This window comes from Zonotrichia albicollis, chromosome 10, assembly GCF_047830755.1.
Source record: "Zonotrichia albicollis isolate bZonAlb1 chromosome 10, bZonAlb1.hap1, whole genome shotgun sequence".
In the NCBI taxonomy this organism is placed as follows: domain Eukaryota; kingdom Metazoa; phylum Chordata; class Aves; order Passeriformes; family Passerellidae; genus Zonotrichia; species Zonotrichia albicollis.
In genome coordinates this window covers 5,628,382-5,647,289 of record NC_133828.1, presented here as the reverse complement: position 1 = coordinate 5,647,289, position 18,908 = coordinate 5,628,382, and the positions used below count along the sequence as shown (strand labels likewise).

Below are 18,908 nucleotides of genomic sequence, written 5' to 3'. Positions count from 1 at the left end.
AGAACACAAAGCAAATTAGATTCTCTGATTTCCATTTCACTCCTGTACAAAGCAAGACCAGGACTCATGTAATTGCAAGACATACTGAGTGGTTTTTGCAAGTGGTTTTTTGCCTATTTCCATTTTAACTATTTTCCATATTTTGACTATTTCCATTTACTTTCTTAAATAAATTAGACCACTTGGGTCGCTGGAAAATACACCATCTTTCCATGCTGGCTGTAGGCACCTGCCCTTCCCCTGGCACCATCCTCTCTCTTCTCTTTCTCCACCTCTGGATTCACTCAAATTTCTTCTTGCGTGTTTCAGAGTTGAGGGAAACCCACAGGAGTCAACTTGCAAACAATTAATTGTAGCTGAGTTTACTACATATGTAACACCTTGCAGTGAAGCCCCAGTGGATTTTGGGAGTTTCAAGGGTACCTTTGCAGGAAACTCATATCCAAATTAAAAACTTTCTCAGCTGTACATTATGAAAGGGCTCCAGAGGGGATGGGGAGAAATTTCTTTTCGCTGGTGTTGTTACAAGCAACTGTTTTAAGATAAATGTTTTTATGTAAGATACCACTGTAAAAAAATCTATTGCCTTTTTCTCTTGACTGACTTATTTACAGAATTTCATCTCAGAAAAGTCTGACAAGCTGTGCTGTGTCAGCCCTCCCACATCTGTGATTCACTGAGTTGCTTTTGTCCCTGATGCTTAGTTCTGTAATAGAGAGCAGCTATGGGTATTGCTGGTAATATTTTTGTGTTTCTCAGTCATGGGATTTAATGTAAAAACCCAAATATTGAGAATTCCCTCATTCACAGTGAGCTTCATTACCTAAATTAAGAGTGCAGAAGATTATAAAGTTCTTCCTTAGTCTTTAAATTACTTTTTCATAATCTTTTTTTTTTTTTAAACAAAGCATCTGCAAAGAGCTCTTTGGTCAGATCTTTCTTATTCACCATTAAATTCTTATGGGATTAGTAGGTTTATTAGAGTACAGAAGTAAACAGCATATGGCTCTGTTAATATCCTTGTAATTTCACAGCCCAATCTGTCAGCATGGAAACTTTTTTGAGCGGTTCCATTTACTCCAAGTTCACTTTATAGAAAAAAAACCCACACAACAAGCCTGATTAATCCTTCTGCATCACCTAAGAGACAGCACAATACTTAATTCCTTTGTGTTCCCAGTTTAATAAGTGTGTCCATACATATTACCTGCAGCAGGAAAAGTACAGTGGCAAATACAGTTACTTAGTTACCAGGAGTTAAAAGGTCCTTTCCCCCTGATGAAAAGCCTGTTCTATCTGATAAGTTGCTGCTACACTCCACAAAACTGGCAACCCTTCAAAAGGTTTCAGAAATTAAAGGCATTGTTTGAAGATAAAGGCGATAAGGTCATTTGCTTTGAGTTCAGTCCTGGAGAACTTTCTGGGTGACCCTTTCATATTCAAGTGAGGAGAGCTCCAAATTGTTTTATCTTCATAGAGCTAATGAGGGCTGGCTGACAGTCACTGCCAGGACCAGTTGGGACTCTGCTGGAATTAAACACTGTAAAATATTGCAACACATTTCCTTTAAGGGGGAGTGCCTCTGCAGAGTTCGCCAAGGCTGAACCCATAATCACTCACAGCACTACGCCCTTTGCTTTTCTCAGTTTCTTTTATTAACTCAGTTTTCACTAGCTGAATAATGTCTAACATGATTCTCAATGTATTTTTGTGTTCAATTAATAAAGCTGTATAAACAAGCCACACATGTGAAATGTATGTCCCCTTCAAACTCACAAGACTCACATTAATGTGTACAGTAGTAGAGAAATTACTCAAGAACTTTTTATTGCTAGAGGCTGTAGAGCTGTGTATGATTATTATATGTGTAATTAACTAATCTATAATGTTCCTCTGATATATGGTGTATATAATTCTTTCCTAAAGGAATAGAATGTTATTTTAAGCCTTTTTATTTTCTTCTTTTATGGTTTGTTTCATTTATTCCATTTATGGGAAAATGTTATGTATACTCCTTAAATAATTTTACTTTTTTTTTCTCTAGTAGGAAGTAAGAATTTTCACAGGTTTTAAATTTTTGTTGTTAAAAAAAAAAAAATGTAGCAAAGGAAAGGGAATGTCCTGTAATGATCAATATACATTGTGAGCTTGGCTTTCACTGTGACCTTCTTCATTACTTCAGTTGTTTATTTTAACCTTACTCCCATCCTATTTCAGAGACTTTCCAATAATGGCCCCCTGTCACTCTAATCCACATTCAGAAGTAAACGTAAACAAGATCATCTCAGCTTCAAATACACACAAACTCTATCCCCTAAACGTCCATCAGGTAATTAAAAAGCACAAAATCCTTACCTAATATCGCTGACTCAGCACTGATGGCCAGCAAGGGAATCCAGCAGAGGCAGACAACGAGCTGGAGATGCTGATGGGGAGGAAGGAGTTGCTGCATAGTGTCCAGGGCAGCTTTTATCCCTGCATCTGCACTTGCTTACAAGTGAACTTTTGAAGTCCTAAACTTTGCAGGAAAAGCCATCAGCCCGCCTGCCTGTATATTTTTTTTCCCCCTCCCCGCCTTTCTTTCATTCTTTCTTTTCAATGCACTCTCTTGGAGAGGGCTTGCTGTGTCATTAATGCCAGAATTTCCAGGAGGGAAGCCCTCCAGCCACACACACACACTCACTCACACACAGAGCACACGTGTCCCTGCAGCTGCTGTGCTGCAGCTGCCTGGATTTGTCCCTGAGCTCCAGGACAGGCTGAGCCTCTCTGGGAGAGCTGATCCCAAAGGAGCTGGGGCTGGGAACGTGCTGCTCCTCAGGGTTTGGAGCAGCCAGCACTGAGTGGAGATCACTGCAGTCACAGCTGAGCAATGAGAGGTGTTTTCAGTGTCACCACAGCAGCCAGAGTGACAGAATGGAGCACAGAAACAAAGAATTCCATCACTCAGGTTGCTCCGGTGCCTTTAGGATTTTAGCTTTTATATTTTTCATATATCTGTAATCCTGCAGCTCTTTAGTGTACAGCTCTGAACTCCATCCCCAGTGTCAGCTGCTGTCTTCACATTTTGGTCAGACACAACAATTCCTATCTAGGCTTGAGAACCAAGCACACCTTTCTGTCTCAGGCCCTGAGAGATGTAAACAAAAGGGAGTTAGGGGGGGAGAAAACTGGGGCTAAATAACTTCATTACCTGAACTGTAATTGGAAGATTAACCCTCAATATTCAAATGGTCCAAACTTCTAAGAAAACCCATGACCCATGGTCCATTCTGGGTGTAGCCCCTGGGGAGGTTTCATCTGCCCAAAATGTACCTGGAGGCCTTTCAATAAATATAACTACTTTTTATTCTCTTAATTTTGTCTGGCCTCTGCTTTAGGTAGCCCCAAAAAGGCATCAGCACCATCACATTTCTCTGAAGTTTGGTCTCCCAAGGGACCCTGTTGCTGCCAAATGGTTCCTGCTTTTATTCAATGTGAACAGAGTTTATTGTGTGACAATGCAGTTCCCACCTTAATGCAAAGCAAGTTGAATTTGCTGTTGAATTGCATTTTATACTCTGATATTTACACTCATAGTGTTTTATTTAGAAAATATTGTATCCCCACCCACTGCTCCATACCTGACAGCACTCCTTTTCTTTGACTTGTCAAGTTTATCATGTCTGCTTGTTTAAGTGAAGATAAGATAATATTTTGATAAGAAAATATTTTGCAAGACTGTAAACATTCCACACAAATCACTGTGAGGAGCATTTCATAGAAAATCACACACCAAGCCATTAAAAATATTTTGCAGTACAGCCATGGAGTTTCAAAAGTTGTTCATTTGGCTTAACTACAATGCTCAAGGAGTTTATTCTTGGATTTCTTGAGGAAAAAATAGGTTACTTAAGAAGAAATTTCTAAATCTTTGTTCCTAATTTTGATTTTGGATTTTGCTGTTATAGAATGGTTTTAGCAGTCTCATTGGATTAGCTATGTTGCAGGCCTGATTTGTAGCCCTTTGGGAGTCTTTGGAAGTTTTTTCCATTTATTTCACTGATGTTTAGATTATATCCTTCAGGAACACCAAGACTCCAAGTCCAGTATTTCTGATATTTTTTTAATAAGAGATCTCTGTCTGTTTCCTGTAAATGGAAAAAATAATTTGTGTTTAACAGTACACAATATTTAATTTTCTATGGCTTTCTCTGCTAATGTTTGAATTTATTTGTGGTAGTTTCTGTGCACTGGTAGGGGTCCAGTGTGGATTTTGATTCTTAAGTTTTGGCCTAAAAGGCACAGCTCTGAAATCTGTTGAAGGGTGAGATTTATCCTTGCCAAAATATTGGTAATCAAAACCAGTTTCCAACAAAGAGAGTTTTCCAATGTCTCTTTAGTTGTCTGTTTACAGGAAAAAAAAAAAAAAAGGAAAAAAAAAAGTAAGTCGAAGGTATTCAGGGCAATAGGAGAAAAGGGAAAATTTTGGAGACTTTCTTATTCCCTTATCTGTGTTCTCCCTTTTAATGAAAGGGAGCCTTTGAGGGTGGTAAAGATGAAATTGAAGCTTCCCATTGTCTCACATAGGAATTTTCCCTGGGCTGGATATGGCTCCCTTCATTTCAGGAAGACAAACAATGGCAATACCTCAGACAATGAAATATTTCCCATTATCCCCATCCAGGATAAGACCTTACAGAATTCAGAAAAAAAAGAATGACACTGGTTTCTCCTTTCCCCTCAAAAATGTCCTAAAAAAACCCAAAACAGTGAAACTAAAACCATGAAGAACCTGCATAAAAATATCAGAAAATATTCTCACAGTTTCCACAGTTCTTAACCGGAATAAGAGGAGAACCTGAAACTCCATAGAAGATTGGTGTAAAGTGTGGGCAGTGGATGCTTGGAACAATTCTCTCCTGACACCATTCCTTCTAGTATTAAATGAATTTTCAATGGTGGGGATGGATATATTGAAGTAAAACAAGCCAAAAGTCACAGCTGGGAGCTGCCAGCAGCATTTCAGACTCAGCCAAGAATTGCCTGATGGAGACACACATTGGGTACTCAAATGTGTTCACTTTGTAAGAAGGAGGCAGAGTTTGCCTGAACATCCCTCTGGCATGCCAGAGTGGGGATGGGCTGGCTCTGCAGGGAGGATGGAGCAGCCTGGGGGAGCAGCAGAGAGGGGAGGAAGGCTGGAGGAAGAGGATTAAAAGCAACAATCTTTGCCTTTTTCTTCAGACACAGGACTGAGTGTCAGGATTGAAGAGAATGATAACACAGTGATAAAAATGCAAACACATAAAAGCTTCCAAAGATGTGGCTGCCTGACACTGTGCTCCAGGTGTGAGATGCTCAGGCTCCAGAGTCAGTGTAGGAGGTTTGAGCGGCCCACAGAGGATCTGGGTTACAGAGGAATGCTGAGAGATGGATCCCATCCCTCACATGTTTTCTGAAGGTCAGGGAGAAGCATCCTTCCACTTGGGCACCCCCAGGAAGGAAAGGAGAGGGGAGTTTCATGTTCTGCTTCTCAAAAAGTGTGGCTGGCAGTTTCCTTTTGCACTCCAGCCAGCAGGCAGCTGTGCAATCCTTTATTTCCTTCTGCTTCCTCTGAGGAATACCCTTAACACGAGGCTGTCCCCTGGGGTGGCTTTCTAGGCAGAGAAGAGATTTGTTATTCACAGGTGACACAGAGAGCATGACCCTGCCTGTACACACACGTTCCTAGTAGGACAGTGTTCTTCAGAGGGAAAAGATGTCTTCACTATAAAGTTTTTTTTGCAAGTCTGAATTTACACATTTCACTTGATAGAACTCTCCTCTGTCCATTTCTGTTTGCTTCATTTTGGTATTTTTTTTTCCACCTGACTGAAAATACCTGCCAAGTCCAGTGACAAGAAATAAACTCACTGTGCCCCCAGGGCAATCCCCTCTCTGTTGGTATGGGCTGGCAGTGTCCTCTGATTATTCCAGTCCTTTCTACAGCTCCTGAGCAGGAGGAAGGTTTGGCATAATGGATTTTGACTGAGTCCCAGCACCCCTCCCACCAAAGGATTTTCCTAACAGGGATGAGAAGAGGATCAGTTCTGGGATTCTCTCTCCCTATTTCTTTTAGTCACCTTTGTCCATATATTTTAGAGAGATGTCAAAAATCTTAGGATCCCCAAAGTGCAGTATTCAAACCTCTTATTAGCCAAAAAAACCTGCTCCTTATCTCTTACCTGAGGATTGCACAGATGACATGGAATGGGAAGAAATTCATCTGAATTTATGCCCACTTTGGGAAAATACACAGTGGGCATACAGTGATTAGAGTTTGCGTTTCCTCTGTTTTATGTACAGAATAAAGCATTGCTGGTTCTTCAGAAAATAATGCCAGGAGTACTGTATGTAATCTAGAGGACCAAGTTCTTCATTTAAGTGAGAACTAGTTGTGATTTTTAGGGTAATAATTCATTACGCATGAGCATATCCTCCTTCTCAGAGCTCTGGGGTTGCAGAGAATGATTTCTGCATTAGATCATTTGGTGTGTTTTTCTTCCAGCTCCTAATTTCCTTGTGAGAGGGAGAACTCTTTTAGAGAATCACTCCTCATTAGCCAGTGAAGAAAAATGCAGGACTTCAGACTTCAAATACAGGAACCTCATGATCATCTCCAAGCTTTTTCAGAGTAGCAAGAGCACGAATGCCTGGGCTCTGGGACAGCATAAATGCACCTATTAGAGGCAATAAATCAGCTCCTTGTAAGTGCAGTGCCCCTTGGCATGGACCAAGGTAGGCTGTGCTCCCTGACCTGACCTGGAGCCCTCCCAGCTCTGGCAGAGCAGGGCAGGAGTCTCTGTTTCTCTCTCCTCACTGTTTTGCTGCTCTGACCACCCTGAACTTCAGCTGTGCCCTTATTAACTCTGCAGAGCATCCCCTCAGTGCCCTTCTTGGATGGCACCACTGCCAGGGCACAGCCAGGACTGACACGTGTCACAGACATCTTTTATGAAAAATCCTTTCCTTAGGATTTTTCCTCCTGAGAAGCTGAGATGCCTCAGGAACAAAATGTAAACAATGGTTATCTGCTGCTGTGGAATGCAACAGGTGCATCTGGGATTGGTCTCATGTGCTTGTTTCTAATTAATGGCCAATCGCAGTCAGCTGGCTCGGACTCTGTTCGAGACACAAGCCTTTATTATTCATTTCTTTTTCTATTCTGTCCAGGTTTAGAGCAAGTTTGGGGAAGAATCCCCCCAAAGGAGCTCCGGTGGGAAAAGCAGATCCAATCGGCCCCTCCCCCCTCAACTGGTCCGGGAGGAAAGAAAAATACCTCCTTGGAGAAAGGTGGAAAAAAAACCCTGTTTATTAAACAATAAGACCAAAACAGTATCAAAACAATGAGACCCCTTGCCACTCTAAAAGAGATGACAAACTGAGAAAACCCCGGGTTCAAGCAGCAACCCACTCAGTCTCTGATCAGTCTCTCAGTGCTGGAATTGTCGCAGGCCAGGCCCGGCCCGGTGGGCCACAGCTGCAGCTGCCGGTGCTCTCCTGGGTGTTCAGTCCAGAGCAGTTCCAAGAGGTCCAAAGAAAAGGGAAAAAAAAAAACAGTCCAGGGAACTTCTTTGCCTCAGCTAGCTAACACTAACTAAAAAGCAAAAGAAGAGCTCTCTGTCCCGCTGTCTGTCCGCAGACAACACAGTCAGGAGCAGGAATGTGGAGGAGTGAGTGCAGTGTCTGAAAAACAAACTGCGCGCTTCTTCTCTCTCCCCCTTCACTCTCTGTAACACTCTTAAAGGTACAAAACTTATTATTATTCAACATAAACATAATGAGACGATTGGGGATAAAAGCATCATATAGTCAACCCAGGACATATTCTTAGCTGGCCTTCTGATGAAATCATTTCTTCTATTCTTTTAGTATAGTTTTAATATAATATCTATCATAAAATAATAAATCAGCCTTCTGAAACATGGAGTCAGATCCTCCTCTCTTCCCTCATCCTCGGGCCCCGGTGAACACCTTCACAGGCATGTGGATTATTCATATCAGTTCCTTATTTAATGGAAAACCCCAAATTGTTGCAGAGATGTCAAAATAAATCACATTGCAATTTGCGTCTGCTCCAGAGTGCCCCAAGACATGTCTGAGAAGGGTTGCCGTTGCTCAGCAGCTCAAACCCAAAAATGATTATTCTGTGGGAAGAGATTGGCAATTACCAAATATTCATAAAGAGTACATTCTTGTATAAACTATGTGTATTGGAGCTGGCTGGTGATTTCCCATCAGAATCCATTTTCACAAAAGCATATGATTTCCACAAAATCTGTATGAAAGACTGAATTCCTTCTATCAGGGATTGCTTCAGCCTCTGCAAACATAATTTATTGTGCAACTTAAGTGAAATGGATACATGATAAAATAACCAAACAAACTACATTTTGATCCTTCTTCTGCAAAATTAATATTAATGACTATGGAAGTGTTATTGAAGCACTTTTCCTCTCCTCTCTAGGTCTTGAACTTATTTTGTCTCAATAGCAAAAGAAAGAGTAAAAGAAATGGCTCCTCACAGCCTTCACACAGTCACTAATGCTCAGGAAATTTTCTGGCTGAATTTTCCCACTGAGTGAACTTTCCATTTAGGAATGAATTTTCTTTGAAAAGGCAGCAGAAAGACATTCCACAGGAGGTTTTCATCAGCATCAGCAGTGGAAAGGCATGAAGAGGAAAGGCGCTGCCCATCCCTTGAACCATTTCATTCAGCCTTTTTCCTTTTCTTTTTTTGAAGAAAACAAAACTCTCCAGGGCTATCCCTTCCTAGGAGTTCCAGCCAGGGGTAATAATGAGAGTCAGAGCAGAACCACCAGCTTGGACTGGAAACAGACTGGAACCAGCCCTGGAATTGGCTGTCCACACATCTGTCCTCTCTTCTCTCACCCTCCTTTCCCACCCTGGCTGCTGCAATTTGATGTTGTGGGAGAGGCTGTGTGAGTAGGTGTTGTGTTCATGGAGATCTCAGTTCCTGTTGTGTTCATGGAGAGCTCAATTCCTCTTGTGTTCATGGAGAGCTCAATTCCTGTTGTGTTCCTGTTGTGTTCATGTTGAGTTCAATTCCTGTTGTGCTCCTGTTGTGTTCATGGAGAGCTCAATTCCTGTTGTGTTCATGGAGAGCTCAATTCCTGTTGTGTTCTTGTTGTGTTCATGGAGATCTCAGTTCCTGTTGTGTTCCTGTTGTGTTCATGTTGAGTTCATGGAGAGCTCAATTCCTGTTGTGCTCCTGTTGTGTTCACGGAGAGCTCAGTTCCTGTTGTGTTCATGAAGATCTCAGTTCCTGTTGTGTTCCTGTTGTGTTCCTGTTGTGTTCATGGAGAGCTCAGTTCCTGTTGTGTTCATGGAGATCTCAGTTCCTGTTGTGTTCATGTTATGTTCATGGAGAGCTCAATTCCTGTTGTGTTCCTGTTGTGTTCGTGGAGAGCTCGATTCCTGCCCCTGTCTTTGCCATAGCCCCTCTGGGGCAGAGGAGTTTTTTGCCACTCCTTCCACAGCCATGTTGCCTCTTCCAAGCTTTCAAACAGGATGTCAGGAGTAAATAAAACACCATCAGAGCTGTACCAAAAATGTTATATAAATGATATGAGATATAAAACATGGCAAAGCTATTGGGTGAATGAAAACGAGAGGCAGAGAATTGTGACTATTGCAGTGTGAATCACTCCCCTAATTTGATTCAATTGCCTTTCCACATTCATTCCAGGCAAAAATGCTGCAAATAAAATTTCTTTTCAGAGATGATGAGTTAATATAAGTATTAATGGGAATTTTCATCACTATCAGATTAAGTCTAAAGCCCTAAGAGACAGGCATCCCAGCAGATTTAGGAGGACACTTAGGCTCCTCCATAGCATGCTCACCATAATTTATTGTTTCAGGATCCCTGAGAAATCCCCTGGAGAATCCTCATTGCATCCCTGTAAAGGAAACCAAGGCATCAAACTGTGCTTTTAAAACTCCTCCTCTTCTTCCAGTCTGTGTCATACACAAATAGGAAATGAGGTTTAACAATTTTGTTAAAACATTTGCAATTACAAATAAGAATTTTATGTCAAGCTCCCAGTGACATATGTTTCACTCTACAACCTTATCTCAGAGTAGATTGCTTTGGGAAAGACAGAGATTTATTCTGAAACATTTTCCTTTCATCTCTTTATAGTTCTTTTGATGATTTTAAATGTTTGTGCTATTGGTACTTACATACAGTAAATGATAAATGATATATTATAACAACAACTCCACGAAGCTGAATTGCTTTTTTTACTGAATTTAGTGAATTTACTGCCTTGAAAGGTAACAGATTGATAGCACTAGTGAATTAAATCCTCTCTTTATCCCAAGAACAAGAATAATATGGGCAGTGCAAATATTTTCCAGGCCTATAAATCAGCCATGGCACCTCAACTCTCATCCACAGGGATCTGCTGCTCCCAGCTTTTATTTTGCTTTTTTTCTAGAGCTTCTTTTGGGATTTTACAGAATATATCAATTTTAGGAAGAAAAGGGTGGTGGAATACCTCATAAGCCTCTGGTTTATGTATGAAATAAAAATTATTAAATGATAAATTATTAGAATTATTAGGAATACGTGATTTGGTGGTTAGTGCTGCCTCAGAAGGCGAAACAGGAGCTGCTGAAATAAACTCCTAATGCAGCCATGGACGGGAGACTCTCCTCCACCTCTCACAGACACTGTTTTCAAAATCTCCACTCTTTTACTGCTGATACTGTCATAAACCTCCAAGTGGCCACCTTGGAAACACCAGAAACCATTGAAATGTTGGAAATACAGTGCTGTATTCTCTCAGATATATTTACTTCATTGCTCTCACTGAAGTTAATCTGATTTATACACATCACCCCACAGGAAAAGCAAGTTTCCAACAGAGCTCAGAAAGACCTCATGGGAGTTAAGGGTCAATTTCTAGCCAGCCCAATAATTTATTTTCCACAAGGCTTCCTCTGTTCAGTATTCTCCACCACACATTTTCCAAAATCCAGATTTTCATCTTTTGAGAGAGGTAAAAATCAATTCATTACTGAATTTTTCTGAAGAAAATTGTGTGCAGGGAAAAAGCAGGTGTTAAATGAAAACTGAAGCACTCCAAACACATTATTTCAGCTCTTATAAATAACAGTTGTCTCTTAAATTCATCTCTTGTAAAGAGATCTCATCTAATTCACCTGCCTTTGAAAAGCCAGTAATATAAAACTAATGGAATAATATTTATTGTTATAGACCAGTAGCATTTTAGAGGCAATGAAGGGGCTGGAATAGGTTTTATTTCATGTGGTTTTTTCCCCACCAAGGTAAGTATTAATTTCAAATATCACATAAATTGGAATCATAACTCTGTGTTACAAACCTGTGTGGCTTTTTGGGCCGTAGATAATGGGCTGCTCCTGAATAATTGCTTTCCTGTCTCCCACTGCACACAGACCTCCCTCGGGCTAGTTTTGCAATGATTCCTTTCCTTCTGCCAAACTTTTTCTGTTTGTTGCCCATTTGGACATTTTTATGACCTCATTTTGGATTAGCTGTTTTAGCCACCTTTTTAAGGGACATTTCACCTTCAGTGCAATGGCCCTTGGCTTCTAATATTCATAAAATTCTAATAATCTTGCCTTCAGCCAGTTATTCCTGTTGCTTCCTTCTCCAGGTGCTTTTCTGTACTTTCAGTTTGATTGGTAACATGAGATTTGCTGTGAGCCACCCAAAAATTCTGCAGTTCCTTCTTCTGAAGGTCCATGAAAACCACACAAGTGCAGCAGAGGTAATTTTTCTGTTTTCAGCTTTATTTTTTATTGTGGCTCAAACCAGTGCAATGCAGGGAGATGAAATTAGTGGTGAATCAGAGCAAATCTTATGGAAGCATTCTGGTGTTTATTTATACAAACCCAAGAAAAAACATTTTTACTTTATTAAGGGCTTTAAAAACATTTACCTGTTTGGATTTTACAGCCTCAGTGTCACATGATGGGCTTTACACAGCTGACTGCTTGTTAATTGAATACTGCAATTCAGCCTCTAATTCTGCCTTTTAATGGTTGAAAGGCCATTAAAGCAGTTATTTCTCTAATAGCTGTGTAGAAAAGGGGATTTTTTTCCTTTCATCCCAACTAACTCTGTACCTCACCTTTGGCTGAGTGCTCTGAAGGGGCTGACCAGACCCTTTTGGTTCAAGCTGGTGCCAGAGCAGCTCAAAGCTCATTTTCAGAATTATCTCACAATGAAAATAAGACAGACCTGCTCTGTGTGTGTTTTCCACAATAAAACACTCAGATCAGTGTTTCCTGTCAGAACATATTAATTTTATTTATATTATATATATATATTTATATACATATATATAATTACTATTATATTGTAACATATATAATAACATCTATTGTTATTATATTATGCATATTAGATTTTTATTATTTTATATATATTATTTTATATATTATAACTCATACCATATTGTATATAATTTATAAAAATTATAAATGTAAACTTTAATTTATAATTATATACATTTTTATACATTTTATCAATCTATAAAATATATAATTTAAATATATATTATATTATATTATATTATATTATGTTATGTTATGTTATGTTATGTTATATATAATATATGTAATATATTGTAATATATATTATAATATATATAGTCCATTATAATCTTATGTATACTATATATTATAAATATATATATTTAGATATATAATATATATTCTATATATTATATTTTTTTATTATTTTATTAGCCTAAAACTATGGTCTGCAGAACTCCTTTCAAAAATTCAGCCAAATTTTTTCCAGCTAGAGAACCTGCATGAGGCTAAATAAGTCCTCAGAAAATTGCACAAGAGGAAGGAAAACTTGATTTTTTTTTTTTTTTAATTTCCCCAGCATGCCCAGAGCTTTATAAATTCCTGGTCCAAGTTGAAGCACACTGGTTTACAGGACACTTCTCTGCAGCTATAAAAAAAGAAGCAGATGTTTGCACCTGCCAGATTTGCTCCTGACTCCCATATTGTGAACGTGTAAGCACTGCAGGTAATGGCATCTTGCTGAAGAGTTAACTCAAAAATTTGCATTAAGGGACATGGAGCTTATGATTCATTTTGTTACAGCATTTTGCTGCACACTTAGTAGAACTGACTAAATACCAATGGCTAAATTATGACTAAATACCATTGGCTAAGTTGGTATCTGATTTTATATCTCCATCTTAATGTGCTTTGCTCTTTTTTGGGCTTGCTAATGCATTGCAAATTGTCAATCCTTTAAAATATTCTAGAAAATGTCAACTCACATCGTTGCTTGGCCTAAAGTCAAATGTAACAAATGCTTTGTTAAATAATTGGTGTAAGACTAGAGAACAGAGTCATCCATCACCCAGTCACAGGTTTTGTTTTGTTTCCAGTAAGTTCCTTCAGTGCAATTTCCTTTGGTAATAAATCTTAGATCTGTGATATTCAATAGCATTACACAGCACTGAATTTTCTCTGTGTGCTTAACATAGGCTAAACACCACTATGAAAACCAAGAGCTTGCACAGACCTTTCACAGCATTTTTGAGTGTACAGTGGACATAAAATATTTAAGATATGAACCAGCTACTGCTCAGCTGAAGAGGAATCTTCTGTTATTCCCCCAGTGCTCATTATCAAGTTTGCTGAACTTTCCTCAGGAGCAGCTGGTGCTGGGCAGCGCTGATGAAACGAGCAGCCTGCCTTGTCACATCACAAATGCTTCCTCGAGTTTGGAGAGGGTCACAGAGCAGAAATTGGCTGTTCCATGGAGCAGGAGCTGTTGTATCAGCCGCGTTTTCAGCTTTTGGATGAAGCCCACCACAGTGAGGATCCCCCCTGGCCCTGCAGAGCCCAGCACTGGAGATGAGCATTTGGGGAATGAGGCACTTCAATGCTGCAAAGCAACCTCAGCAGCCACTTTCCTTCCTTTTCTAGTGTGAATCTGTGAATCTGAAAATCTAATTCCCAATATATTAACCTTCTCTGTTGTTGTGGTTTTGGGTTTGATTTATTTAAGCTCTTTGGAAGGCAAATCAATTAGTAAAAGATTCAGTTGCACGAGCTCACGGATACATGAGGGTCTAAGGGGTTAACTCAATCGAAGAATAAATGGAAATATCTTTGATAATTTCTGGCTTCCTCTATGTTTTAGGATCTGAGTCAAAATGGTACCAAAACACAATGCAATTTGGTCCATTTTTTGGCTAAAATTACTGAGAATTTCTACAATTCTGTAAGATTTTCAGATTAATTATGAAGACCCTTTTATCACAAGCTTCTCTCAGACTGTCCTACCAAAACTGACTCCGGGTTTGGCTGGGAAAAACTTGGATTTTTTTCCCCTAAAATAGCAATATGAACCCATTTTCTGTTGGCCAGGATTCCACTACCTGTTCTACCAGGAGATGCTAAAGCAGAGATTAAACTCCAGGGAAATACATGACCACAAATCCATGGATCTCAAGTCTACAGGCAGCTTCCACTCTCTCATGAGGTTTCTTGGTTTTTTTTGTAAGGTGAAGACAAGATATTTTATGTTAACATTAGCACAAGGGCAGTGGATGAAAGCATTGGCATCTCCAAAAAGACTTTCTGGAATTTCTGGAATACCTGCAACATTTCCTACAAATTGCTAATGTCATTTGGTGACAGGCTGCAAATAACTTAAAATGGTTAAATATGATGCTTGTGGATGGGCTTGTTGAAAGCTTTGATCACAGAGAGAAAGGGGTTCTTTTAAAAACCTACTGTTAACAGTAGGTAAAAAGTTAATGAGAAACATGTAAATAATTAATTCTGCCTCTAGAGCCAGAAAAGATTTGTTGTTGCTGTTAATGGACTCCAATGTATGTTGTATTGTCTTTTCTGAAGTAAGCACTGAATTACTTGATCTCCATACAAAAGAAAATAATTTATTGCACCAATAGCTTTAGTGCTGTTTTCCCAGAAAACAATATTTTCCTGGGTTAACTACAGCAGCATGCCTTGATGATAACGCATGGCATAGCTCAAGTGACACTTCAAAAATAAACAGGATACTTTAAATAAAAAAACTGGAGAAGGAAAATATGGAAAAAAAAATTCTGACACTTGATATTTGCAAAAAAGCTATTGCAAAGCACACAGAACTGTCTCAGATGACCCAGCTGTAATACTGCATTTAAATAGATTTTCTTCCTCCACACAATGTTCTCTGAAGGACTTGTTCCAGGAGAAGCAAATTTATTTATTTGTATTTAATTACAAATATAATAAGCAGAGTCTGAAGGTCACAGTCTGAAGGTCATTCAGGTCAAAAATACTCCCAGGATTGATCAGATGTGGTCATTCCACAGCTGAACTGAAAATATCCTCTCCCCACTTTATTTGGTTAGGATTTTGACAATGTTACAATAATCTCTCCCATAATTTGGCATTGTGGTATTAAGTAATGTGACAGCTCTTAGCTGGCTCAAGGAAAATAATTCCTTGATAGTTGTAATGAACTCTTAATTTTAATTCAACCTTTCTGACCTCATTCTCTGCATTGTTTTAGAAACTGGGCTGAAGCAGGGGCATCTCATATAATGGTATCTTGTCATGAGCCAGAGGGTAGCTGGGGGACAGGTACTGGGTGTAAAAAACCACATTAAAAATTGTCAGCCAGGTCCTTTCTGGAAGATAGTCAGCTCATGGTACAGCTTCATCCAGGTGTGACAGATACCAATGGTATTTAATCATTATAAATGTACAGGGAACTACTGTTGCTCCTGCGCCTGATGGAAAAGTTGCACCTTGGCTATCTGATGCTATTATTTTTTCATTTATAAGTAAATATAAGTGAATAAATATAGTGGAAGGATATTTTTATTTTTGTTTTTATTTTATTTTCATATATTTTTAGGGTTTTTTAAATTTTGTTTTTATTTTTATTTAATCTTTAGAGTTATTTTTACTTTTCTGTTTATTTCAGTGTCACCCAGCAGGACATGGAATTACTTCATCCAGTTTTTCCTGTTTCCCCATGGATGTCTGAAAGAGCTGGAGGTGTCACAGCTTTTATAACTTCGTAAAAACCAACGGGCTGATAGAGTGGGGGCAGGTCTTGTGTGACTCCAGCAACTGTTCCTCTGCAAAAAAGTGGAATCTCAGTGACTTTCCACACAGGGGCTGTCCCCCATCTTCCCCCAGCAGATTGTCACCCACAGGAACAGGCACATGCTTGAGCCTTTTTTCCTGATTCCTGTGAAAGCTTTTCTGCACTGATCCAACAGTTAGCAGGTCTTTGGTCACTTGGTGGGTGGGAAAAGCTTCACACAGCCCCAGGCACCCATCCCTGTTTGTGCCTCGGGCTACAGGACAGGATGAAGAGCCTTGACCATCCCTGTTTGAGGATGAGCCTTGCTCATGTGTGCTGAGCTGGCAGCCTTATTTTCTGCAGCTCACTGCTGCTGAGTGCCACCCACGTGTCACAGGCAGCTCACATCCTCCCTGGAAACACTTGGGTCAGGAATGAGGTCACATCCAGCAGCAATGATCCTGCTGCATTGGTAATTCCTGCAGGAACCATCCCTGGCCCTTTGTGACACGCTGTTCCCCACCTCTGGCTGTGGCAAACATCTCAACCTGTCAGTGGACATGGCTATTTTTGGGTTTCTGCTTCCCAGGCTGAATGTGAGCGAGCAACACATCTGGGAGAGCAAATGATACCAATCCTAATGGAATTAACATCATTTATCTTTTACAGGGCACAGCTGCTGGAGGGGTGCTGCTCCCCACGCAGAAATGCTGTGAAAAATGTTCCCCAATTCCCTCCTCGTGCCATGCAAGGCAGACATGTTCTGTTATGTATCTGTTTTATCTATTTAGCTAAGTCTTACACAGCAAGCAGCTGGGAAAGCATCAATAATAGAAAAAAATTAAGAATTACGTGATGAGGGCTTACCAGGCATGTTCCAGTGTGCACCAGAGTCACACAGGGAGTCACACTCTCCTCTCAAAGCAGCTCTCCACTCCCTGAATTACCCAGCTGCCCAGCAGATGGTGGTATTATTTCAACTACTCTGCTCTGAGCTCCCTGGGAAGCAGCCAGGCTGCACAGAGCAACCGTAGGAAAAGTTGGTTCAGGATTTCACAGCTCACACTGTTGCATTCACAGGTTGTTTCCTGCAGCATCCTGATATTCCTTCTTGTAGAAATAAATGTTACTGATATATCTTACTGATATATTCTTGTAAGAATACATCAGTAAGAATATTACTGATATATTCTTGTAAGTCCCCTTTGGGTATCAGGAGTACCCAGAGGAGTATCCCCTTTGGGTACTCCTGGTACCCAAAGGGGACTTACAAGGAGGTTGAAGAGGGACTTTTTTCAAGGGCAGAGGGAAAATGGTTTCACCCTGACAGAGGGCAGGGTCAGACTGGATATTAGGAAGAATTTCTTCCCTGTGAAGGTGATGAGGCCCTGGTTGCTCAGAGAAGCTGTGGCTGCCCCATCCCTGAAAGTGTCCAGGGCCAGACTGGATGAGGTTTTGAACAACCTGATCTAGAGGAAGTGTCCCTGCTCATGGCAGAGGGATTGGAACAAGATTCTATGATCTATTGAATTAAAGTAATTATGTCTTGCATAAAATGTTGGTGACATGAGGGAGATCCACTTCTCACTATCAGGAAGAAATAACTCTTTGAAAGATCTCTTTTCCAGAAATTTCAAGCAGTATTTGAGCCATGGCCTTGTGGTGCCATGACCTCCTGGGAATTCCAGCCTTTTCCACAGCTTATGTGGGATAACCCAACTACCCATCATCTTTACCAGCAATAAGCTGTTTCTTTCTATTTCAATTCTTGTAACATTTTATTCTGCTCTGTTTTTTCCCCCTCCTGAGCAGATACTTCATTAGATTTGGTTTCTCTCTTCCATCTCCTTTTTGCAGTCTGTGTTGTGTCCTTTTCCCTCTGAGCTGGGCACATCTACAAACATCAGCTCCTCTCCTGGGTTTTTGGCTGCCATGGAGCAAGATTCCCCAAGGGAGAAGTAAACCCCATCCCAGATCTGATGCTGTTGGTGGGGAGGGATGGGAGATAGAGAGGAGAAATGACATTTTTAGTGTGTAGTCTCTCTCTACTCTCTTAAATTGTACTTAATCTTTTGCTCTCTTTATTATAAGCCATTGAAGCCTGACATGGTCAGACACCAGCTGGGAATGATCATCCAAAGGAAGCTGGAGAAAATTGTTTGCTGAATAATGCTCAATAATAATTGATAATATTCAATCAGTTGTGACCTGATGCAATATCTGGAGGCTTTCCAAAGGAGTGAGGAATGACTTGTTTCAGTGCAGACTTCATGAGCTGCTGCACATATTTATTAATTTAGCTGCTGTGGATCCTCATGAATACTTTATATGAACCCAAAGTCTGGAACATGATGCAGGTAATTTTCCTGATGCCAGCAGGAGCAGAAATTTGTCATACCTATTTAGGTCTTGTGACTCTATATTAGAGTGCAAAGAAAGCAATAACTGACTATGAATATTGAATATTATGTAAAAAATATTTAGAACTTTTTTTTTTTTTTTTTTTAACATTGCTCACCTGCAGCTTTCCTTGAGCTCTATCATTTTTCCTGCAGCCAGGTTGCACTGAGCTGGTGGGAGATTACAGTCTCTGGAATTCTGGCCCTGGTAGGAAAACTCAGAAAAATCAGAATTTTGAGGCACCCACAGTGCAGATACAGCTGAAATTTGAGGGTGGGACCCAAAATTCTGTTTCAAGTTTGAGGAAAAAATCAGCACAGGCCATGCCTGACATAAGGTTGGTACTGCAGAGCTGTAGCCTGGGTTGCACTTATCCCACCCACTCAGCCATGCACAG

The 18,908-nt window shown here is 40.1% G+C and overlaps 1 protein-coding gene and 1 long non-coding RNA gene across 2 annotated transcripts in view; both read right to left on the bottom strand.

The window, feature by feature from the left end:
- LOC102068631 (von Willebrand factor D and EGF domain-containing protein) overlaps positions 1-2,744 on the bottom strand; it is a 178,389-nt gene extending 175,645 nt beyond the window's left edge. Inside the window, exon 1 of the mRNA XM_074547885.1 lies at positions 2,356-2,744. Within this exon, the coding sequence (XP_074403986.1) occupies positions 2,356-2,452 (97 nt within the window). The 5' untranslated portion in view covers positions 2,453-2,744. The remainder of the gene's footprint in view (positions 1-2,355) is intronic.
- Positions 2,745-9,362: 6,618 nt separating this feature from the next.
- LOC141730507 (uncharacterized) lies at positions 9,363-17,051 on the bottom strand. Its single transcript, XR_012582038.1, has 3 exons — positions 16,979-17,051; positions 9,888-9,944; positions 9,363-9,540 (listed from the first exon to the last, which is right to left on the bottom strand). It is a non-coding gene; the product is annotated as an uncharacterized LOC141730507 (long non-coding RNA).
- Between the last annotated feature and the right edge of the window lie 1,857 nt (positions 17,052-18,908).